Raw genomic sequence first — 25,644 nt, 5'->3', positions numbered from 1 at the left:
TCGACTCCTAGATGGATTCCAGGACTATACATGTGCCTACCTGGACGATATTGCTATTTTTAGCAATACGTGGCAGGAACACTTAGCTCACATCGGAGCTGTACTAGATAGGATAAGGGAAGCAGGTCTGACCTTGAAGCCGGCCAAGTGTAGTATCGGCATGGCTGAGGTACAATACCTGGGACATAGAGTAGGGTGCGGTAAACAAAAACCCGAACCCGCCAAAGTAGAGGCTGTAGCCCAGTGGCCCACCCCTAGGACTAAGACCCAGGTTTTAGCGTTTCTAGGGACAGCAGGGTATTACCGGAAGTTTGTTCCCAATTATAGCGCCCTGGCCAAACCCCTCACTGACCTGACCCGTAAGAACCTTCCCCGCCAAGTAAACTGGACCCCGGAGTGTGAGCAGGCATTCCAACAATTGAAAAATGCACTGATAAATGCCCCTGTCTTGGCAGCTCCCAATCCAACTAAACGTTTTCTTGTTCACACAGACGCTTCTATGTTTGGATTGGGGGCAGTACTGAGTCAAGTCGGGGCCGATGGCGGGGAACATCCAGTGGCTTACATCAGTCGCAAACTGTTACCTCGAGAAGTAAGCTACGCCGCCATCGAAAAGGAATGCCTGGCTGTGGTGTGGGCCCTAAAGAAGCTACAACCCTATTTATATGGACAGCCCTTTTCCTTGCTCACGGATCACAACCCGTTAGTCTGGCTGAACCGGGTGGCTGGAGACAACGCCAGGCTGCTGCGCTGGAGTTTGGCGCTACAGCCTTTTGACTTTAATATCCAGTACCGGCCGGGTAAGCAGAATGGAAATGCTGACGGGTTGTCAAGACAAACTGACTTAGAGAAATGATCCGTGAGCCCCCGGACATCCCCAAGCCGATCCGTGTTGGATCAGACTGTGTATGCCGGCTTGTGGGCAAGGGGGAGCAGTGTAGCGGATTGGTACCGGGCTGTCCCACGACATGTATGAGAATAAGTGTATTTGGTCATATGGCTGGTTTAATGTGTATGTACATGTATAGAAAGCATGGTATCCGGGTATAATGACAGTTAAATGTATGTAAAGAATTGTATTCCTCTAGTTGTTCGGTAGAATCATTCAAATAAAACAAGGGAATGAAACTACCGAACAACCAGACCACCCAGGAATGAGTGTGCCTACAATTACCGTTTGCAACAATGTTGCAAACAGGTAATTGGCAATCAGTGCAGTGTGGTCTTTGTCCTCTGGGTGGCCGCCATTCGGGAAACAAACACGTGGCGGCGGCCATCTTAAACTACCGAACAGCGGTGTTTTGCCGTCGAGTGTCTGGAACTAAAATCGGACACTTGACTAGGCAAACACCGCTGAGACCTCCATACTTCCAGAAATTCGTATGGAAACTACCGAATGACCCGCCGTTCGGTAGAAAGAGCCCCATAAACAAGGGAATTCATTCAAACCCTCTCCAGGCTCTATAACACAGGCAATTCGCCTGTTTTCATTCCCTTGTTTGTGACCGACCGCAGGGCCAAAATGCATGGAACTGTTTTCGGATACTTTACCCATGCGGTCGGTCAAATCTTTGGAACCCCATATCTCACGAACCATTCATCCGAATGGGCTAATTTTTAAGTATGTTGGTCCCCCAGAATAGAGCTATCTGGGGATGTTGGATTTGTGGATGTACCCCAAGTATTTAGGGTACATCCAAAACTCGGGGAAAACTGTGTACACAATAAGGGGATTATGATGCTAGAGGAGGGGAGGAGATCTGTGGGAGGTTACTACTTAGAGATTGGATAATGTCTTAAGTGATAGAACCTCCTCCCTTGCATGGGAGAGGGCTTTATAAGGAACTGTGGAATAAAGCTTGTCAGTCTACTCCTGAAACTGTGTGTCGTCCAGTTATTGGGATTGCGATGGGGATACTGCTGTATTACTTTACCTGCTGGAAACCTTGCCTATGGACTTCACATCACCTTGTTCCTGAGCCTCACTGGAATCTCTAGTGGAGAATAGCTGTGCAAGATCGGCTCTCCGCTACACTGCCTTTGGTAGTTGGAGGAGCTGGTAATGTCCAGCCCTCCTCCTCTCTGCCTTCTGCTGCTCTAGTCTTCTTGGGAGGACTTCTACCCATGCTGACGTGAGGGGGCCGGCGGTAGCTCTGCCCCTGCTGGGCGCCAGCCTCGCTGTGTGCTTCAGAGGGAGCAGGGATATGACGTGTTCATATCCCCGCCCCCTCCACACAGTTCGCGGCACTGCAGGTTGGCGCTCGGCCATGCTACACAAAGTGCCCGGCAGGAGAGGGGAGCTGTGCGCTTCCCTCCTGCCGGTCACCTGGACATTTGCGCCCCCAGGCCGGTGCGCCCTAAAGCGGCCGCCTGTGGATGCGCCGGCCCTGATAGGAAATCATTACTCAATGCTTTCCTATGGACGCTCTGCATGATGGATCCATATCTTTCCATATAATATGCCTCCGGCGACGCAGATGCGCCACTAGTGGCTGTCCGGAAGACAGCCACTAGAGGCTGTCTTAACCCTGCAATGTAAACATAGCAGTTTCTCTGAAACTGCTATGTTTGCATCTGAAGGGTTAAAACCTGAGGGACCTGGCACCCTGGCCACTTCATTGAGCTGAAGTGGTCCTGGGTGACTATAGTGTTAAGTTAGTGCAAGGATTAGGATTTAAGATTGAGGTTTAGCGTTAAGGTCAGGGTTAATTATAAGGATTAGGACCAAAAATAGTATACATGTAGGTGTTGTAATCAGGAGTAGTGATGTCGCGAACATAACATTTTCCATTCGCGGACGGCGAACGCGAATTTCCGCAAACGTCGCGAACCGGCCGAACCGCCATAGACTTCAATAGGCAGGCGAATTTTAAAACCCACAGGGACTCTTTCTGGCCATAATAGTGATGGAAAAGTTGTTTCAAGGGGACTAACACCTGGACTGTGGCATGCCGGAGGGGGATCCATGGCAAAACTCCCATGGAAAATGACATAGTTGATGCAGAGTCTGGTTTTAATCCATAAAGGGCATAAATCACCTAACATTCCTAAATTGTTTGGAATAACGTGCTTTAAAACATCAGGTATGATGTTGTATCGATCAGGTAGTGTAAGGGTTACGCCCGCTTCACAGTGACAGACCAAACTCCCCGTTTAACGCACCGCAAACAACAGCAAACAGTCCATTTGCACAACCGCAAACTCCCCATTTGCACAAGGTTGGATACCAAGCTAGCCATGTCCCGTTCCTTGTCCTCACTGATGTCATTGAAGGTCTCTTCCTCCACCCAGCCACGTACAACACCAAGGGTCCCCGAAAGGTGACAACAAGCCCCCTGGGACGCCTGCTGTGTTTGGTCTTCCACCTCCTCAAAGCCACCTTCCTTCTCTGACTCCTCTTCTTCAGACTCCTCTCTCTGCATTGCCTCTCTCTGCGTTATTATAAGGTGTGTTACGTAGGACTATTCCTATCAGTTTAATCCCCCTTACGTTGTACGATCAGATTACACACATGTGCCATGCACGGCACATGTGTCAACTTGCCCAAATTCAATGCCGCCAACAAATTTCTTCCGTTGTCACAAACCACTTTGCCGATCTCCAGTTGGTGCGGAGTCAGCCACTGATCCACCTGTGCGTTCAGGGTGGACATGAGTGCTGGTCCGGTATTACTCTCTGCTTTCAGGCAAGTCAACCCAAAGATGGCGTGACACTGCCGTATCCGGGATGTTGAATAGTACCTGGGGAGCTGGGGTGCCGTTGATGTGGAGCAAGACGCAGCAGCAGAAGAGGACTCAGCCGAGGAGGTTATGGAAGAGGATGGAGTAGGAGGAGTAGAGGAGGTGGCAGCAGGCCTGCCTGCAAGTCGTGGCGGTGTCACCAACTCCTCTGCAGAGCCACGCATTCCATGCTTGGCAGCCGTCAGCAGGTTTACCCAATGCGCAGTGTAGGTGATATACCTGCCCTGACCATGCTTTGCAGACCAGGTATCAGTGGTCAGATAGACCCTTGTCCCAACACTGTGTGCCAGACATGCCATTACTTCCTTTTGCACAATCGAGTACAGGTTGGGGATTGCCTTTTGTGCAAATAAATTTTGTCCGGGGGGGCGGGGCCTGGCAGCCAAGATGGCTGGTTGCACACTCTAGGAGCTCCTGCCATGACTAGCAAAAAAGCACTGCTACTAAGTGATCCAAAAGCATCAGCGGCAAAAGGAGCCTGGACACAAGCACAGAAAGTAATGAGCAATCGAATGATACAAGCCCAGCACCGGAGCGCCACCAAACAACCTGCACCGGCCATGAGGCCTACACCTGAGCGAAGCCCAGAGTCCGGGGGAGGCGGCCTATCCCCTGGCGAGGGACAAAATCCCAAGCGATGGCACAATACAGTCCTGCAACCCCCCCCTCTGGACTGCTGGGGGATATCCCGGTCCACACTGGGGACGACTACCCCTGCTCTCCCACCAGCCCTACAACAACACAACAACAACACCCTCGCCCACAAGGGAACGTCATGGCCCAGCCAAAATGGCGACACAGAAGCAGCGCAGAAAAAGGCACACGCTCACCAAACCACCCAAACACACACTGGAGCTCTTTGACAGACTCTGCACCTACTTCTGGAAGAAGCTTCAGGCCAGGAGACAACCCTACAGACTCGCGATGAAAGCGGTGGCGGCGTGGATCCGCCCGGCGACCCGGAGTGGCCTGAGGTGGTGTTCTCCATGTGGCTCCAACGGTACGGCGGAGGACGGTGCAGGGCGCTTCGGACAACAGCTCACATTCCCTCAAGCTCCAGAAAAGAGCCAGCCGATGTGCCCGACCCACCGGCCGCTCAACGGCACCAGCGACACCCTACCGCAAAGTGCAAAACAGCACCCCATCCGCGGGGAGGGAACAACGGGGTGGCAACTGTCCTGCCGCCATCACCTGGCCGAGCGAACATGCCGACCTCGGGCGGGACACCCCCCTGATGAACAAATCTAAACACCAGGTAGGCATAGGCTGAACGGGGTACCCACAAAATCATACGGTGCTGGACTCTGGCCACTTCTCTAAGTACCTTACAGGACATGGTACCAGAGCAGAAAAACTGTGTGTCTTACATGCCATATTCCCAGCCTTGAGTAATATGTCTTTCTTTGGGTTTTACTTTCCTTTTGTGCTTCTCTCCTCTCTAACACCTCTCCACACACTGTCTCATAACACAGCAAACACTATCCCACTGTCACTGCAACCAGGGGAGCCCTAGCAGCGATCTTTGCTTACCCCACGCACAACTTAATGGACTGCCATGTCTGCCTGGAAGCATAGGGTGACAAAACCCAGTGACCGTATTTACTCCACTTGAATATCCTAGCTAATATGAGGACTTTCCTTTGTTTACTCTAGCGTTTAGACATGTTTACATAGCTTGTTATTTAGCTTGTTAATAATGAACCATAAAAAGTGCAATGTCCTGCTTTATATTGTACCTAGCCTATGGTAATCTTACTAAACCTAACCTTAAGCGGTTGACAAATCATCTACTAACAAATTTTTTTTAGCAAATTTAGCAATGCTACTTCACTGTATCATCCTGTACCAAATATTGCCTGTTTATACTGTTATGGCATACCTGAGCAGCTTGTATTTTTCATTTGCACTACAAAAATAAAGAATTAAAAAGAAAAAAGAAATTTTGGCTGGGTACCTTCCACTGCGGTGTCCTAATAGCTACAAATTTTGGAACGCCTCAGACTCCACCTGCTTGTATGGTAAAAGCTGGCGGGCTAAGAGTTCAGACAAGCCAGCTTTCAGATGCCGGGCAAGGGGGTGACTTTGTGACATTGGCTTCTTACGCTTAAACATGTCCTTGACAGACACCTGACTGTGGGCAGATGAGCAGGAACTGCTCAAGGCGAGAGACGGAGTGGCGGATGGTTGAGAGGGGGCAAGGAGGACAGCAGTGGTTGACGTGGCTGAAGATGCTGGACCAGAAGGAGGATGGCGGCTTTGCGTTTGTGTGCTGCTTGTACTCATGTGTTGATCCCATAGGCATTTGTGATGTGCGATCATGTGCCTTCGCAAAGCAGTTGTACCTAGGTGGGTGTTGGACTTCCCACCTTCTTTTGGCACAGGTTGCAAATGGCATCGCTGTTGTCAGAGGCAGACACACAAAAAAAATGCCACACTGCTGAGCTCTGCAATGACGGCATTCGGGTGGTGGCAACAGCATGCGTTGATTGGCGTGCTGTCTGGCTGACCCCGGGTGCCGATGCATGCTGTCTGACTGTGCCACTAGCTCCTTGCGATGACCTACCCCTGCTTCCAACTCGTCTCCTCCTCGTCTCTGTCTCCCCATCTGAACTTTCCCCCTGTTCTTCTTCTCTTCTAGCGGGCACCCACGTGACATCCACGGACGCATCGTCATCATCAACCGCTTCACTTGTATCTGACAACTCAGCAAAGGAAGCAGCAGCGGGTACAACATCATCATCACACCGTACATCCATGTGTGTAATGCTGCCTGACTGAGACATATCCCTGTTATCTACATCCTCTGGCAATAATGGTTGCGCATCACTAATTTCTTCCAACTGATGTGTAAATAACTCCTCTGACAGATCAAGTGAAGCGGCTGTGGTGCTAGTGTTGGTGGTGGCAGCAGGCGGGCAAGTGGTAACTTGAGAGGTGCCCGAAGCTAAGCTGGAGGAGGATGGTGCGTCAAGGTTCCGAGCGGAAGCTGTAGAAGATTGGGTGTCCTGTATTAGCCAGTCAACTATGTCCTCAGAACTTTTCGAGTTCAGGGTACGTGGCCTGTGAACATTGGGCATTATTCTAGGGCCAAAGGGAATCACAGCACCACGACCACGATGGCCACTGCGGGCTGGCCTGCCTCTGCCTGTTGTTTTTTTTTTCGATTAGTGGTACTATGCGTGCAAGCTACTGTGACAACAGATATGAGTGGCACTGTGCACTGGCAGAAGTTGGCAGAGTAGACGCTGTAGGCCTGACACACATGCTTGCAGACAACTAACTGCTATTCAATCTATTACAGTCAAAATTGTATTTTTTTTTTAAATGTACACTACAGTCAAAAATAGTTTTGTTTTTTTAAGGACCAAACTTCTGGAATAAAAGGGCATCATGACATGTCACACATGTCTTGTGTCCTTAAGGGGTTAAATGCAAGCTTTTGTGACACCAGATATGAGTGGCACTGTGCACTGGCAGAAGTTGGCAGAGTAGACGCTGTAGGCCTGACACACACACTTGCATACAACTAACTGCTATTCAATCTATTACAGTCAAATTTTTTTTTTTTTTTTAAATGTACACTACAGTCAAAGATGTTTTTTTTTTTTAATTTAAATGCAAGCTATTGTGACACCAGATATGAGTGGTGGCACTGGGCAAGTGGGCACAGTATACACTGTGAGCCTGACACAAATGCTGGCAGGCAGGCAGGCAACTGCAATTAGATTACACAGGAAAAAAAAAAGCAGACTGATGTTCTAGCCCTAAAAAGGGCTTTTTGGGGTGCTGTCCTTACAGCAGAGATCAGATGAGTCCTTCTGGACTGTAGTGGACACTGAATACACTAGCCTAGCTATCCATTTCCCTATTAAATCAGCAGCAGCTACACTGTCCCTCCTCTCACTAAGAATGCAGCTTCAGAATTAATCTAAAATGGATGCTGTCCAGGAGGTGGGAGGGTCTGGAAAGGAGGGTCTGCTGCTGATTGGCTGGAATGTGTCTGCTGACTGTGAGGTACAGGGTCAAAGTTTACTCAATGATGACAAATAGGGGGCGGACCGAACATCGCATATGTTCGCCCGCCGTGTCAAACGCGAACAAGCTATGTTTGCCAGGAACTATTCGCCAGCGAACCATTCGGGATATGTTTAATCAGGAGAGTAAAGTTTAGAGAATTATATTACAATAGCACACATATTTTTAAAATATGCAGAAAAAATATGTTTATGTAAAAATTATATATAAAAATAAATCTGTGGAAAAAAATGGTGAAAAAATTAAGCTCAAAATATATTAGGGTTGTTTACTAATAGGAGAATTAAAACTGAATTTCAAAATAGCCAATCTGGAAGCATAACTGCTCTGAAGAAATTTTCAAATTCAGACATTTTTGCCTTAAATGGAAATGATAGTCCCCCAGATTGTTTCTCTCAATGGGTGCAGTGTCCCTATTGCTTTTTTCTTTAGAAACTGCAATGTTTACATTGCAGGTTTAAGTCCACCTCTAGTGTGTGTCAGTATGAGAGAGCAACTCTCGCTGGAAAAAGGTAACTAAAATTTTTTTATTTTTTTATTTTCATTCATCCAAGGGGGAGGGGAAGCTGAATAAGAGTAGGGACAGATTTTTATTTCTAACGTAATAATGTTTCTTTAAGTTTGAATTACATGTTGAATCCCAAACAATTCTTTCTTCAATAAATGACCCTGTTAGGCAGTGCACTTCAACATTGGATGAAAATGCACTATAGACCATTGTGGTGTTTTTGTGATTGACTCTATCCTTGCTTCTCACTAGGTCTGGTATGCTATTTTTTCATGTATATATTTGCATTTATGTCTGTGGGTTTGGATTAGATTGTTAGTTCATTTTCCTCTGTTTGCATATTGAGACTCTGTTATTAATTTAAGACGCATTTTGGCGTTCATAATATATATTCAGAATTTCTGATTATTGCTGTATAGATCCTATATGATCCTATATTTTGGATCCTTATGTTATGTGACATTCTCATCAAGTATTCCCACTTAATAAAGATTTTTTTACTATTGATGCTTGTGCTCCTTATTTTATTGTAATTTGAATTGTCAACCTGCTAAATTACCCCAAAATGAGATACAGGCCGTGCGTTATTTACTAAAGAGAGAAATTGAAACTGAATTTCATAATAGCCAAGCTGGAAGCATAGCTGCTCTGAAAAATATTTAAAATATAGCCATTTTGGCCTAAAATGGACATACTAGTGACCCAGATTGTTTCTCTCGATGGGTGCAGTGTCCCCGTCTTTTCTTTTTAGAAGCTACGATGTTTACATTGCAGGGTTAGGTCCACCTCTAGTGGGTGTCAGTATGAGAGCCACTAGAGGTTCTTCTTCTGCTCTGACCAAGTAAGACTCAGAGTAAAACTCCATAGTAAAACATTGATTCAACGCTGGAGGTGCCTCCTCCATGACAATGAGGGAGGTGGAGAGGCGAGCAGCTCTGAAGTAGCCTCGGAGCTGGAAAAAGATTAGTAAAACTTTTTAATTTTGTATTTTCTTACATCCAAGGGAGAAAGGGGAAGCTAAATAAAAGTAGGGACTGATTTGTATTTCTAACACTATAGTGTTGCTTTACATTTTAAATTCACCTTGATTCCCAAACAATTCTTCCTTTAATAAAATACCCTGTTAGTGACCTTACACCGATGTTAGAAATCTGTTTAGCACAGTACATGGGTTACCTTATTTATAATGTGTTGGTTGTTTCATTAATACCGAGCTTTCTTGTTTGTTTTTTCTTTTCTGTTCACAGGCAAGGACAACTCATCGCGGTTTGCCACCAGCTCGTCAGGCAACTGCTACAATGACATTCACCGCTTATAGTTCATTGGCTGCAGCACCAAATTATCTGCTCATTGGTGTTTCCATAGAACGGGGAAACATCCTTTTGAGTTTTACAATCAACAACGATCAGAACAGTTTTGATTATTTCACCTATCTGGTAACCAGAAATTATTATATATTGGCATTGATAGCCAGTAAATATAAAGAAGAAGAAAATAGAAATGTTTGCATGGGGCATATACACATACATATACATATACACCTACATTCATACATACATAAGCACACACACATATATATTCACCTTTACATTCATACATGCACACACACACACACTTACATATACATACATAAACACACACATATACACACACACTTACATTCACACAGACACACATATATAAATACACACTTACATTCACACACACACACATATATACATACACACAAACATATACAGACACACACAGACATACATATACACATGCATACATACATGCACACGTACATATAACTATAACTTGTAACTAAATCCTAGTTACTAAAAAGTAAAGTACAAGCATAAAAGAGGATATTTTATTAGTCACTATACAGGCAAATATAGGGGTTTTCTGACACTACGGTTGATCCACCATTCTCAGATGATGAACAGAATTTTTAAAGTGTTGTTTGTTTGTTTTTTTTTAACTTGAACAGTCTTTAGTCCTTTATTCTACAAATAATCTGTTCACTAATGAGGCTGTACAAACTGATAACAGCCACTGTTGTCAACTAGGGAGGAAATGACTTATCTCATAAATACATGCTGAACAGTTTATGGATCAGTTGCTATAGCCCAGAATGAGATGGTCCTGACTAGAATGTTTCATCTCTGGTGTGGGCAGACCCACTAAGCAGAACACCAAGGGACACCTTAAAGATATGTAACTTGTTTTTTATTTATTGTTTAGCAAAATGTTTGAAAGCATTGCCTATGTAAGATAAGACTGACCATTTAACTTCATTCGGTTTAACTGGCTTGGCTTAGCACTTGGCAGTTGAATTGCAGGAGTTTGATTTGCATAAAGTATTCACTGACTAACATATTAAAAAATGGTAATTCTTCCTGTGACAATTAAAAACAATTTATTCCGTTTTAACTATCAATAATAGTCTGTATTTCTTTGCCTAGTTATCATTTATCAATTTTCCTGGTCTTTTTTAGATCATAAACAAGGGTCGGATAGCGCTGGTAGGCAGGCAGTCACGTGGGCCTAGGCAGAACGTTGTCAGCAAGACCCTGAGTATCTCAGAAGACTTCATCCCATCATTCCGGATTGTGGCATATTATATAGTGAAAAGTGGTAACGTTGATGAGATTGTTTCTGACTCTGTATGGGTGAAGGCATCTGACGGATGCATGGGAACGGTAAGATTGAGCATTAATGGTCGTGCTAAGTCCATCACTAATTATAACATGGCTATCTTAAAATCACTGCTCCCATCTTTTAAAACAAGTTGTTTGTGATTGATAATGGGAATTAAAAAGGGACGCTAAGCTTTTTTTGACTCTCTCATGTCTGGCTTAATAAAAAAAAGAATTGCCTTTAATCAGCCATAGTCAGCAAAATAATATAACATCCAGAGTGAAAAACTGCATCCAGAATAAAATAAAAAAATATACAATGGCACTTCCATGTTGGGTGGGTTAATATCATTGAGAAGCTTATGTTTGATTGTGAAATACTCCCCGACAAAATTGAAAGGCCATGTAAGGTGCACATTGATCAAGATGCCAACTACGACAGATCTAGAGCACTCCACAGCTGAGAAAAGGAGACATTGTCTATGTGTCTAATAGCTATATGCTACGCAATGCTGGACTTTGAGGGAAAGTAAGAAGAAGAAGTAGCTCTTCACTACAGAACATACTTTATATGTTCACTGCAGGAAAGTAATCTAATTTTGTTTTTGTTAGCATTCATGATTATTTTTGGAGGAAAGTAGCCTCCCCTTGCACCCCATATGCATCCAAATACCTCTCTCTCCCCTGTTACTTTTTTCACTATTTCTACGAAGTCGATGGAGGGCTATTTTCTACTGTTTTTGTTCTATTACTATTGCCAACAAGCAATAGTAACTATTTCGATACTGGAGTGCAAGCATTTGGATATTTATATATATATATATGTGTCACGACACTCACCCTTAAGTTTGTTTTGCCTTGGTGGTACCAGCGTATACAATATATAGATAACGAATAGAGAGGTGCACTCACAGGTCTTCTTCCAAATGTGAAGGTTTATTCTGTTATTTTCAGGATTTTCAGGATTGTCAGGATTTTCAGGATTGTCCCAACGTTTCGACCCCTAAAGGTCTTTTTCAAGGACTTTGAAAAAAGACCCTTAGGGGTCAAAACGTTGGAACAATCCTGAAATAACAGAACAAAACTTCACATTTGGAAGAAGACCTGTGAGTGCACCTCTCTATTCGTTATCTATATCTATCTATCTATCTATCTATCTATCTATCTGTCTGTCTGTCTGTCTGTCTGTCTGTCTGTCTGTCTGTCTATCTATCTATACCCTGTGTTTTATAATTTTGCAAATTGTATGCCATGATGGGGTAATTCACATTCCTGTGCTGCCATATGGTCTCAGAGGCAACATAGGCCCAGCAAACCAATCCAGCAAACTGAAATGGGCAAGCCCCATATTGACCCTGTAGCTTTCCAAAATCACATAAAACATGTACATGGGTATACTGTTGTACTTGTGAGACATCTCTGAACACAGATATGAATGTTTTAGTGCAGTTAAGCATATACTGACAATGATATCATTAGTGAAAAGGTATTATTTTGTGAAGATTGCAAAACAAAAATATGAACAATAACTTTGGCCAGGGTTTGTGACTAAGTGGCTACTAAAAAGACTGGAAACACCCCATTTTGAATACCCTGGGTTGTTTACTTTTGCAAATGGTATGCCATGCTGGGGTTATTTTGTTGACCTGGGCTGCCATATGGTCTCAAAAGCAACGTAGACCCAGCAAACCAATCTGGCAAAATTCAATGTGTAAAAACTCAAATGGGCAATCTCTTTATTTGACCCTGTAACTTTTCAAAAACCATAACATCTGTACATGGGGGGAGCATCATTGTATCCATGGGACATCACAGCATACAAATATGTGTGTTTTATTGTAGTAAAATCTAACAGTATATGACATTCACAGTTAAAATGCCATGCAAAAGTTGGAAATTAATATTTCAATTTCTCACACTTTTTTCGATTTTATATTAAATTGTGTTCCATACATAAATATTTGATTCCCTCACATCTCATCTGTACTCTGTCTCCTTCTCTTGCTTTGCCTCTCTCTAAAATTCTAAATCTCTCCCTCTCATCTGGCATATTTTCTGTCAGGGTACCTGTGGTCTCTACCTCCAAAAGAGGTAGAGACTTAGCTGTTCCACCATTCAGACGGTCTGATGACTCCCTTCCCCGCGGTCTATCCGGTCATGCAAGGCCGGCCGCGAGGGAGTGACTGCCTTTTACACCATCTAGGCAGGAAGTCATCATCAGGACACTCCCCCGGATCGACCTGTCAGTCAATTGCTGCAGGACCAATCAGGACGTCTCGGAGGTGTGGTTACTGCTCTGAACAGGGTATTTAACAGAGCTTCCTTCATTAGCTCATTGCCCTGTCGTGGTTCTAGCTTGTTCTAGTCACTCAGTGCTTGTGTATTCTATTATCCCTTTTGGTTTTGACCCGGCTTGTTTACCTTACTCTGCTTATCTCTGTTACCCTTGATTCGGCTTGTCTCTCGCTTACCTGTCTTCTGTTACCCTCGACCTCGGCTTGTCTTTGACCATTCTATACGGTACTACTTACGTTAGTCCGGCCATTCTAAGGTCCGGTATACGTATCTGGCTACTGTTTGTACTCTGCGTGTTGGATCCCTGTCCCGATCCTGACATTACGACAGGGCCAATGGATCCTGCAAGTACAAACAGTCAGCTGGCTTCTCCTGATCCTAGGTTTGAAGCCATGGATCACAGAATGGATCAGATGGCGCTTGCGCTACAGGCTCTATTATCTCATGCCAATAACCCACCAGAGGAGATACGTAATACCCCTGTTTCTCCTGTCAGTTTAGGTCTAGAGGTAGCCACAGTGGGTGCTTCTTCTCGCATTACCCCCCCAGTACGCTATGGTGGGGCTCCTGAGAAGTGTCGTGGTTTTTTAAACCAAATTAGTATCCACTTTGAATTGCAACCCCGCTCTTATCCTACAGATAGGGCAAAGGTAGGATTTATTATCACCCTACTTATTGAGAAAGCTCTGAGATGGGCCAACCCACTATGGGAGAACGATAACCCATTAGTGTATAACTATAACGCATTTGTAGCTGCTTTTAGAAGAACATTTGATCCTCCAGGTAGAAAGGTTAATGCAGCCAGATTACTGTTGCGCCTGAGACAGGAGAACCGAACACTGGTGGATTATGCACTAGAGTTCAGGTCTCTGGCGTCAGAAGTCAAGTGGAATGAGCAGGCGTATATGGATGTATTTTTGAATGGCCTATCTGAAGTAATCCTTGATGAGGTTGCTACCAGAGAACTCCCTGAGAATTTAGAAGATTTAATTTCGTTCATCTCTCATATAGATGAACGTTTAAGAGAGAGACAGAACACTCGAGAGAGGAACCGGAGACCTTCTTTTAGGTTAGCCCCCGCTTTTCCAAGTCCTGACTCCACGGTATCTTTGCTTCCTGAACCTATGCAGATAGGTTATACCCGCCTCTCTGAGGAGGAAAGACAGTACAGGAGAAGAGAGGGTTTGTGTATGTATTGTGGAGCCAAGGGTCATTTACTCTCGAACTGTCCTAACCGTCCGGGAAACGCTTGCACCTAAGTCTCTCTAGAGGACAAGCCTTGGGTGTTTCTATTTTGTCCTCTACTCCTAATTATAAAGATCACAGGCTTCTGCTACCAGTTTCCTTAACTTGGGAGAAGGAGGTAGTAAGGGCTATGGCATTGATAGATTCCGGTGCTGCTGAGAATTTTATCGACCAAGCCTTTGCTATTAAGAACAATTTCCCATCCCAGCTAAGGGAGACACCCTTGGCCGTTGAGGCCATAGATGGTAGACCACTACTAGACCCTGTTATCTTTCGTGAAACCATACCCATTAGTTTAAATGTTGGTATCCTACACGTGGAGAATTTATCTCTTTTGCTCATTTCATCCCCTTCCGTTCCCATAGTTCTGGGGTACCCATGGTTGAAGAAACATAACCCTATTATCGATTGGGAGTTAGGGGAGATACTCTCGTGGGGCCAGGGTTGCCAGGATAGGTGTTTATGCAAGGTTTCTCCATTAGCTAATGTTAACATACCTGAGACTCCTATTCAGTCCACAGAAAGACAGATACCAGACCTTTACCTAGACTTAAAGGCAGTATTTGACAAGAAGAATGCCGATTCTTTGCCGCCACACAGGCCATTTGATTGTAAAATTAAGCTCCTACCTGGGACTATGCCTCCGAGGGGCCATGTATATCCTTTGTCTGTTCAGGAAAACTTGGTTCTAGAGGAGTATATTCGGGAGAACTTAGAAAAGGGATTCATTAGGAGGTCTTCTTCCCCGGCCGGGGCTGGGTTCTTTTTCGTTAAGAAAAAGGATGGCACGCTGAGACCTTGTATCGATTACCGAGGCTTGAATAAAATAACTGTCAGAAATGCCTATCCTATTCCACTTATTACCGAGTTATTTGATCGTCTTAAGGGCTCCAAAATCTTCACCAAGTTAGATCTCAGAGGGGCATATAATTTGGTGAGAGTCCAGCAGGGACACGAGTGGATGACGGCGTTCAATACTCGGTACGGTCACTATGAATACACAGTTATGCCGTTTGGACTTTGCAATGCTCCTGCAGTATTTCAGGATCTGATTAATGAGGTACTTAGGGAGTTTCAACATGATTGTGTCATTGTCTACCTAGACGACATACTGATACACTCTAGGGAGATTGAAACTCACCATAGACAGGTCAGAGCGGTATTACAGAAACTTCTGCAACATGGTCTATACTGTAAATTGGAAAAATGCAGCTTTGATCAGTCTCAGATAGATTTTCTTGGTTACGTGATTTCTGGGGAAGGTTTTAAGATGGACCCTGACAAACTCCAGTCTATTTTAGATTGGCCATTACCTAAGGGACTTAAGGCTATTCAGAGGTTTATTGGTTTCTCCAATTATTATAGGCGCTTCATTAAGGGTTACTCGTCTATTATTGCGCCCATTACCAATATGACCAAACAGGGGGCAGAAACTAAGACGTGGTCTCCTGAAGCTCTCGCTGCTTTCAAGAGGCTCAAAGAACTTTTTGCTTCTGCTCCAATATTAGTCCATCCTGATACGACTTTGCCGTTTCTACTCAAGGTCGATGCCTCTGAGACAGGAGTAGGTGCGGTTCTGTCACAAAGATTAGCGGTAGATAAACCATTACACCCGTGTGGTTTTTTTTCCAGGAAACTTTCTGGGGCTGAGAGCAGATATGACATCGGAGACAGGGAACTGTTAGCAGTCATTAAAGCCTTAAAGGAGTGGAGACATTTGTTGGAGGGGACCCTACACCCTATTACGATTTTGACAGACCACAAAAACTTGTCATATATTGGGGAGGCTAAGCGCTTATCCTCTAGACAAGCTCGTTGGTCCTTATTCCTGACTCACTTCAATTATGTACTGACTTACAGACCTGGTTCTAAAAACTCTAAAGCCGATGCATTATCTCGTCAATATGAACCTTCTACTGTACCTGAACCAGTTCTTTCTTCTATAGTTCCGAAGTGCAATATCATTGCTAATACGAATCTCAGGATTCATTCTCCATTACTGGCCGAGATCATTAAGTTGCAACATCTCGCACCTAAACAGACCCCTGCGGGTCGTCATTTCGTTCCTCCTGCTTTTCAACTGGAACTTTTACAGTGTTTACATAATAGCAAGATGGCGGGACATCCTGGTATTCGCAAAACTTACGCCTTGATCTCTAAGGACTTCTGGTGGTCTACTTTACGGAGGGATGTTGAGGAGTTCATCGCTGCATGTGAAGTTTGTACTAAAACCAAACAACCCCATACGCTTCCATGTGGACTCCTGCAACCCTTGGAGGTTCCAGAGAAACCATGGTCCTGTTTGGCCATGGACTTTATTGTCGATCTACCTATCTCTAAAAGACAGACTGTTATCCTCACCGTGGTTGACAGGTTTACTAGGATGGCACACTTCATTCCCCTGCCTAAACTTCCGTCTTCTCCCGAATTGGCAGAGATATTCGCCAAGGAGATTTTTCGCCTACATGGGATACCCTCTCAAATTGTATCGGACAGAGGCTCCCAATTTGTTTCCCGCTTTTGGAGGTCTTTCTGCTCTCAACTTGGTATTAAATTAAACTTTTCTTCTGCCTATCATCCTCAGTCTAACGGAGCTGCTGAACGTACCAACCAGAAAATTGAACAATATTTACGATGCTTTGTTTCTGAACACCAGGATGATTGGGTCGGTTTGATTCCTTGGGCGGAGTTTGCACACAACAATCTCGTTTGCGATTCTACTCATTCAAGCCCCTTCTTCATGAATTATGGTTTTCATCCGTCTATTCTTCCTTCGGATTCTCCTTCCCAGGGGGTGCCGTCGGTTGATGTTCATGTTGCCAATTTGAGGAAGTTGTGGGATCAAACTCGACAAATCCTTGTGCACAACTCTATGTTGGTCAAGAAACACGCTGATAAACGTAGAAGGGCGGCTCCGGTCTTTGTTCCAGGTGATAGGGTATGGCTGAGCACGAGGAACATCCGTTTAAAAGTGCCCTCCATGAAGTTCGCTCCTCGGTATATTGGACCCTACAGGGTGCTGACCCGTATCAATCCGGTTGCGTATCGTTTAGCTCTTCCTAATACCTTACGCATTCCGAACTCGTTTCACGTTTCATTGCTGAAACCACTCATATGTAACAGATTTTCCTCCACAATAGCCCCTCCTCGCTCCGTTCAGGTGGAGGGTCAGGAGGAGTATGAGGTCAACTCTATTATTGATTCTCGAATCTCCCGGGGGAGAGTACAATATCTGGTTGATTGGAAGGGATATGGTCCTGAGGAGAGGAGTTGGGTACCTCAGGAGGATGTTCATGCTCCCCGTCTCCGCAGGGCGTATCACTCTCGCTTCCCATCTCGTCCCGGTTCATTCCGCCCGGTGGGCGTATCTGAGAGGGGGGGTACTGTCAGGGTACCTGTGGTCTCTACCTCCAAAAGAGGTAGAGACTTAGCTGTTCCACCATTCAGACGGTCTGATGACTCCCTTCCCCGCGGTCTATCCGGTCATGCAAGGCCGGCCGCGAGGGAGTGACTGCCTTTTACACCATCTAGGCAGGAAGTCATCATCAGGACACTCCCCCGGATCGACCTGTCAGTCAATTGCTGCAGGACCAATCAGGACGTCTCGGAGGTGTGGTTACTGCTCTGAACAGGGTATTTAACAGAGCTTCCTTCATTAGCTCATTGCCCTGTCGTGGTTCTAGCTTGTTCTAGTCACTCAGTGCTTGTGTATTCTATTATCCCTTTTGGTTTTGACCCGGCTTGTTTACCTTACTCTGCTTATCTCTGTTACCCTTGATTCGGCTTGTCTCTCGCTTACCTGTCTTCTGTTACCCTCGACCTCGGCTTGTCTTTGACCATTCTATACGGTACTACTTACGTTAGTCCGGCCATTCTAAGGTCCGGTATACGTATCTGGCTACTGTTTGTACTCTGCGTGTTGGATCCCTGTCCCGATCCTGACAATTTTCATTGCCATTCAAACATGTGAATGTAACCCTGATTCTAAAAAAGCCCAACCTTAACCCAAACTCCCCATGCAACTACCACCCTATCTCACTACTGTCGTTTGAATCCAAGATCCTTGAAAGACTTGTGCATGTGAGATTGACAGACTTCCTTGAGTCCAATTCTCTGCTCGGCCCACTTCAGTCTGGTTTCTGCACTCAGCACTCTGTGGAAATGGTTCTGACTAAAATATCAAATGATCTACTGCAAAATCTCATGGTCACTACTGTATCCTAATTTGCCTTGACCTTTCCGCTGCTTTTGATACTGTTGATCATCAACATTTGTTCTCATCCTCTGTAATTTCTGTCTACGATATATTCCACGCTCCTGGTGCTCCGCCTACCTCACTCTTTTAGTGTTTCTTTCTATGGCTGTGCCTCTTCTTCCCAACCTCTCTCTGTTGGTGTCCCCCAAGGTTCAGTCCTTGGTCCCCTACTGTTCTCGATTTATGCTGCCTCCCTTGGTAAACTCATCAGCTCCTTTGGCTTCCAATATCACGTCTATGCAGATGACACACAAATCTATATGTCCCCCCCTGATCTCTCCCTGCCCATCTTGACTAGTGTCTCTGACTGCCTCTTTGCTATTTCTAACTGGATGGCTGCCCACTTCCTTAAACTCAACTTGTCCAAAACAGAACTTCTGGTCTTTCCTCCCTCAAGTGTTGCTATTCCAGTTTCTGTCTCCCTCCACGTTAATGGTGCTTGCTGCCTAGGTGTTCTGTTTGACCCCGACCTCTCCGTCACCTTTCATGTCAAGTTAAATGCCAAATACTGCCGCTTTCACCTCAAAAACATTGCCCACCTCCGCCCTGTAACGAAAATATACCCCAACTCGCAGGATTCAACTCAACAAAAGACAACACAGAGGAGAGATACATCTACCGGACCTTAGAATGGCCGGACTCGACGTATATGAGAGGAGACAGAGTCAGGAACGAGCTGCCACGAGGCTCATCTTCCTGTGCGTCAGCACCTCCCATGCCTCACCCCTCTGTGAGTTGATGCATTGGCTTTCTGTAAGATATAGGGTGCTCAACATAAAATTCTGGTTCTTGCTTTCAAATCTCTACATCAGGGCTCGAGTCCTGCAGGAATGCGTGGGAACAGCGTTCCTGCACTTTTTTTAGAGCAGGAATGCCGTTCCTGTTTGTGGTCCTGCAGGCACTCAGGGGGCGGCAAAAAATGCCACCCCCAAATGCCCCCATGTTCCCCCTGTCATGGGGGGCCCAAGACGTGGCCTAATGGCCACCTGATGGACCCCCCCGGCCGGCTCTTGTCTCTCTGTCAGACGCGGCGAGGGAGCTGTGTTCTCTCTGCTCCCTCTCACCGCGCACCGTTTGCTGATGCCGGGAGCTGGAATATGATGTAATTTCCGGCTACCGGCATCAGCAGACATCCTGCGCGGCGAGAGGGAGCAGAGAGAACACAGCTCCCTCGCCGCGTCTGACAGAGAGACAAGAGCCGGCCGCACTGAAGCCCCACTGGACCCCAGGGACAGGTCCATGCCAGCTCTCCAGGTAGGGAGGCTGGGTGGATATTTTTAATTTAAAAAAATATATACAAATAATTTTTGTGTATATGTGTGTGTGTTGTGTGTCTGTGAGTGAGTGTGTCTGGGAGTGTATGTGTGTGTTGGTGTGTGTATGTGTATGTGTCTGGGAGTGTGTGTCTGGGAGTGAGTGTCTGGGAGTGTGTGTGTGTGTGTGTGTCTGTGAGTATATGTATGTATGTATGTGTGTGTGTGTGTATGTGTCTGGGAGTGAGTGTGTTTGTGTGTCTGGGAGTGTGTGTGTCTGTGTATGTGTATGGGACTGTGTGTGTGTGTGTGAGTGTGTGTGTATGTCTGTGAGTGTGTGTCTGGGAGTGAGTTTGTGTGTCTGTGAGTGTATCTATTTGTATTTGTGTGTGTTGGTGTATGTGTGTGTGTCTGTGAGTGTGTGTGTGTGTCTGTGAGTGTATGTATGTATGTGTGTGTGTATGTGTGTCTGTGAGAGTATGTGTGTCTATCTGTGAATTTGTGTATGTGTGTCTGTGTGTGTGTCTTTGTGTGTGTGTGTGTGTCTGTGTTTGTGTGTGTCTTTGTGTGTCTGTGAGTGTACATGTGTGTCTATAAGTGTATGTGTGCACCTGAGTGTGTGTGTGTACGCGTTTATATATGCATACACGTTTTGGGTTTTTTTGGTGGTGGGGTGGGGGTGGAACTCGAGTGAGTTCCCACACTTTATTCCCCAGGACTTGACCCCTGCTCTACATAATGCTACTCCCACCTATCTATCCTCCCTAATGCACAAGTATATCCCATCTAGGCCTCTACGCTCTGCCGAAGACCTTTGCCTATCCTCTGTTCGTACTCCCATCTCTGATGCTCACATTCAAGACTTCTTTAGGGTTGCACCTTTCCTGTGGAACTCCCTTACCTTCTCCATTAGATGCTCAACCAGTTTCCACTCCTTCAAAAAATCATTAAAAACTCACTTTTTCACAAAAGCATATCAATTAAACTGTTAATATCTCCAAAAAACACACACTAAGTCTTCATTGAATGCTATTCTACTAATCTACTTCCCAAATACTACCTTTACCTTTTGTGTCACTTTACCATGCTCCCTCTAGCATGTAAGCTAGAGCAAGGCGCCCAAAACCCCTCTGTCTCTGTGTGTCTGGTTACAATTACATGTTTGTTAGTCCACCCATTGTAAAGCGCTACGGAATTTGTTTGCACCATATAAATATTATAATAATAATAATAATAAATGAAAGCCCATTTTCTCCCGCACAACATTATGTATAATAAGTATGAGTGCACTTAATATGAAAGAGGTCAATTATAGTTAAACAGACATATAGCACACATTCCAGGTTTTGTTTTGGTCAGAACTTGTACAATTGCCTCCATGATCCTTAAGGGGTTGAACACTCATTTTATTAGTTATTTAGTTTTTCCCGTAGTGAACATTATTTATGAACTGTAGTAATTTCTGTTTAATTGCAAAGGAGACATTAAAAATACTGCTAACAAAACATTTCACTCAAATATACAGGCTAGAGAGACCAGTCGGTCTGCAGTTGTCTTGATACTGACCTTTGTGCTTGCTGGATATTAATGAAATATATGACCCGCAAATAACTTTCTTATTAATACAAATAAAAAAACTCAATACAAATTATAGAAAAAAATAAAATATCATGGGGCCCCCTGAACCACAATATTACCAGGAATCAGCCCAAAAATTGTCCTCTTCAACATCCTTCACATCATGTCCAGCAGAGTGAAAGTAACACATTGGGATTCCGGTCTGCCTGACACGATAAGATTAAAGTGATTTTGGTGCCTAGATTGTACCATTAACACTTTAAGGATAGGAGATTTAAACAGTATAGATAATCAATATACTAACACAGATATTAATGTTGTCACACAGCTGAAGTTGGAAGCAAACAGCGATCGGGATAAGATGATCCAGTCTCCTGATTCAACCATGAGTATTAAGGTGACAGCCGACCACAAGGCATCTGTGGCATTAGTAGCCGTGGACAAGGGAGTCTTTGTGTTAAACAAGAAATTTAAACTCACACAGAGGAAGGTAGGTGCCTGGCATGTGAAAAGCATATTATATAATATGAATATAAAAGTTATCGTGCATTTTTTCCTAGGGGACGTTCTCTGGAATTCTAAAAGGGAATTTTTTTAATTTTTTTTTATTTTAAGATTACTAGCCTTTAAAATAAAATTACAGAAATAATATTTCCAAAGGGCAGTTCATGTTCATTTTAAAATTTGGTATAGAATAGTATATATTCTCTGTAATGCATGCAGACTTAAAGGTTTGTTTGGACCAACTGCAATTCATCCAATTTTGGGCAGATTGGGTGATCAGTCGAGTTTACCTGACATGTGCACAGACGTTATTCGGCATGTGCAAAATTATAAATAAAAACACAGACACCGCTTCCACAGCTTTATTAATTATAAAATATTTAAATGAACAATTTAGGGTCATTGTCAACAGTAATAACTCCGTTCCTCTCGATCCCAAATACCCCTTACAATGACCCTACCAAAACAATACAAACATAACAATTGATACATAACGAATAATACCTGGCCTACCAAAGAGGCCCCCAACATTTGTTTACCTGCAGGGGTGTACCCAGACACCCCTACACTTCTAGGTTCGTCGCCACCGACGGGCTAGAACCTACCAAACACTTTAACTTCCGGCCTACTCCAGCCTAGACCTTGGCATAACACTTTCATAACCCACAAATAGCCAGTTTACCCAAGCCCTATTTCCCGCCGCTGTGACCAAACGGGAACTACCACAAAAACATAAAACAAAGGGAGGGTGGGAGGGACAATTCACAGGTAAGGGCAGCTCAGATTAGAATGGCCTCAACCTAAAATGGCAGCTATTTAAACTACCACTCTCCTCCCCACACTAGCTAGGCCCCACCCCCTGACCTCCAGTTCACCTGCCAACTTTCTGGCCCCGTCAAGGCCCACTCCCCCCCTGCGTTGCTCCGTGGGCTACATGACATGTGCACAGACGTTATTCGGCATGTGCAAAATTATAAATAAAAACACAGACACCGCTTATTCTGTTGGAGTACAACGTCCACAGCTTTATTAATTATAAAATATTTAAATTAACAATTTAGGGTCATTGTCAACAGTAATAACTCCGTTCCTCTCGATCCCAAACACCCCTGACAATGACCCTACCAAAACAATACAAACATAACAATTGATACATAACGAATAATACCTGGCCTACCAAAGAGGCCCCCAACATTTGTTTACCTGCAGGGGTGTACCCAGACACCCCTACACCCCTAGGTTCGTCGCCACCGACGGGCTAGAACCTACCAAACACTTTAAGTTCCGGCCTACTCCAGCCTAGACCTTGGCATAACACTTTCATAACCCACAAATAGCCAGTTTACCCAAGCCCTATTTCCGCCACAGCACATGACTTGACACCTTAAGCTCATGTGCGACCCCCACCACACATAAATAGGGCCTGCGCAATACCCTCCTGCAAGCCTAAGTTGAAGAAATCGCAGCCTACATCAGAAAGGTGCACACCCTCTGACCTAAAGTAACCTGGTAACTTCTCCTCCAATTCCCTGTGCCGGACCACTACGCCCCCCACTCTACGAATGAAGCTAGCCATGATCTTATTGATCTTACCCCTGGATCGTGCGACCGCAGCTGTGTCCCTGGCGTGTCTCCACCTGCACCGAGGCACCATCTCCGACCACACCACCGTCACGCCAGGGACCAGGTCCCGCAACCGATCCACATCCCTCTTCATTTGCCTTACCAAGCCGCGCAGCGGCACCAGACCCAGGTCATTACCCCCGCCGTGGATCACCACCACGTCTGGCAATGCCCTTTCTGTCACCTTGCAAAAAAGTTCCCCACTGATGCTCCGCCAGTCGAAGCCCCGATAACCAAACCAGTATATCTCCACTTGCTCCAAAGGAAAGCCCAGCTGTATCCCATTTCTCCGAACTGCAGCCCTCTTCCGAGCCCAATAGACGTAAGAATGACCAATTATCCATGCCGTCCAACCTAGGAGAGACAAAACAAAGGTAAGCAGCGCCCCTGCAGCCAGCTGCACCCCCACATTTATAAGCTCACACCAACCTGTCTGGGCGCACATACGAGCGAAACCGCATAGATTCCCAACGACCGATACGCTTGATCCACTCATCCCCCAAACCCACCCGCGTGGCCTCCGTGGCCACCCCAATGCGGAAGGAGTGCGTTCCGAATTGTAAGGGATCTAGACCCATCCTCTTTAACCCTAACCGAAAAACCTTAGTAAATTGGAAGCGCGACAGCGCTGAACCATTCGCATGCACTAGGAAGCAACCCTTGCCTTCCGGCCTTAACTCCAGGAACCTGGCCCCGCAGGCCACTGGGCACAAACCTGATCCCGGCAACGCACCCAGCGTAACCGCACAACCCTTCCCAAAGACATCCGTCTTGGAATGGGCCAACCGTATCCGCACCCTGTCCGAACACACCGCTACGTCCTCTAATCTCAGCCCCCCTTCACCCGCCTTGCTTGCACTGACCAATTCCCCAATCCTAAAAGCCCCAAAAAAGGCCCACACAAACGCTGTTGAAAACAGAGCCACCTCATGCCCAGAAAAACATATGTCTGGTAACCGCTCCACCAAACCTTGTAGAACCTGAAAGGAAACCGGCCTCCTCTTATCACGAGCCTTCTTTCCTTTCCGAAAGCCCCGCACCGCCTGTCTCACCAGGAAGTGTTTCGTCACATCCACCCAACCATTGAATTTAAAGAGAAATGCCAGTGCCGCGAGGTGCCTATCCACCATAGATGGCGAGGAATGCTCAGCAAACAAACGGCACAGAATCCATAACAATACATCCAACCGGCTAGATGCTGAGACATCCGAGCCTAACAGAAACACAGTCTCATCCCAAACCCGCCAAACCTTAGCGTAAGAAGACCATGTGCCCGGGGCCAGCAAATTTTTTATGTACTCCCCAAGCAGGACGTCGCGAGCTGCCACATCTCCTCCGGGCAATCGTGTTCCGTGTCCTGCGCCTCCGGAGCCGCCTCCCGAAAACGTTCCCACTGAAAACGAGACAACGCGTCAGCCACAACGTTTTCCAAACCCGGAATATGCCTAGCCCTGAACATAATGTTAAATGACATGCACAACAACACCAACTGTCTCAACAATCGAACAACCGGCAACGAGGACGCAGACAAGCCATTAATGGCCTGCACCACCGCCATATTATCCGAGTAAAATACTACCTTCTTGTTGGAAAGGTCCACACCCCACAGTGTCACCGCCACTACCACCGGAAAGAATTCCAGGAACGCCAGGTTCCTAATCAGCGGGCTCGCCCTCCAAGCCACTGGCCACTCCTCCGCGCACCACCGCCCCGCAAAAAAAGGCCCCGAACCCTACGCTACCCGAAGCATCCGTGAACAGTCTCACATCCTCCGATGACCCCACCTGCACCTGGAAAAATACCTTACCATTAAAATCCTGCAGAAAGTGCGCCCACACCTGTAAGTCAGCCCTCATCTCAGCCGAAACTCTAACGTAGTGCGACGGCCGCTTCACCCCGCTCGTCGCGTGAGCCAGCAGCCGGCAGAAAACTCCCCATGGGAATCACCCGACAAGCGAAGTTGAGGCTCCCTATCAACGACTGC

At 45.6% G+C, this 25,644-nt stretch overlaps 1 protein-coding gene across 1 annotated transcript in view; it reads left to right on the top strand.

Moving 5' to 3' along the window:
• Positions 1-25,644, top strand: part of LOC134603562 (A.superbus venom factor 1-like) — a 241,885-nt gene that overhangs the window by 118,433 nt on the left and 97,808 nt on the right. The window contains exons 12-14 of the mRNA XM_063449655.1: positions 9,531-9,719; positions 10,767-10,970; positions 21,862-22,023. Coding sequence (XP_063305725.1) covers positions 9,531-9,719; positions 10,767-10,970; positions 21,862-22,023 — 555 coding nt within the window. The remainder of the gene's footprint in view (positions 1-9,530; positions 9,720-10,766; positions 10,971-21,861; positions 22,024-25,644) is intronic.

The sequence above is a fragment of the Pelobates fuscus genome, chromosome 3 (genome assembly GCF_036172605.1).
Source record: "Pelobates fuscus isolate aPelFus1 chromosome 3, aPelFus1.pri, whole genome shotgun sequence".
NCBI lineage: Eukaryota > Metazoa > Chordata > Amphibia > Anura > Pelobatidae > Pelobates > Pelobates fuscus.
This window is presented reverse-complemented; position numbering and strand designations above follow the sequence as displayed.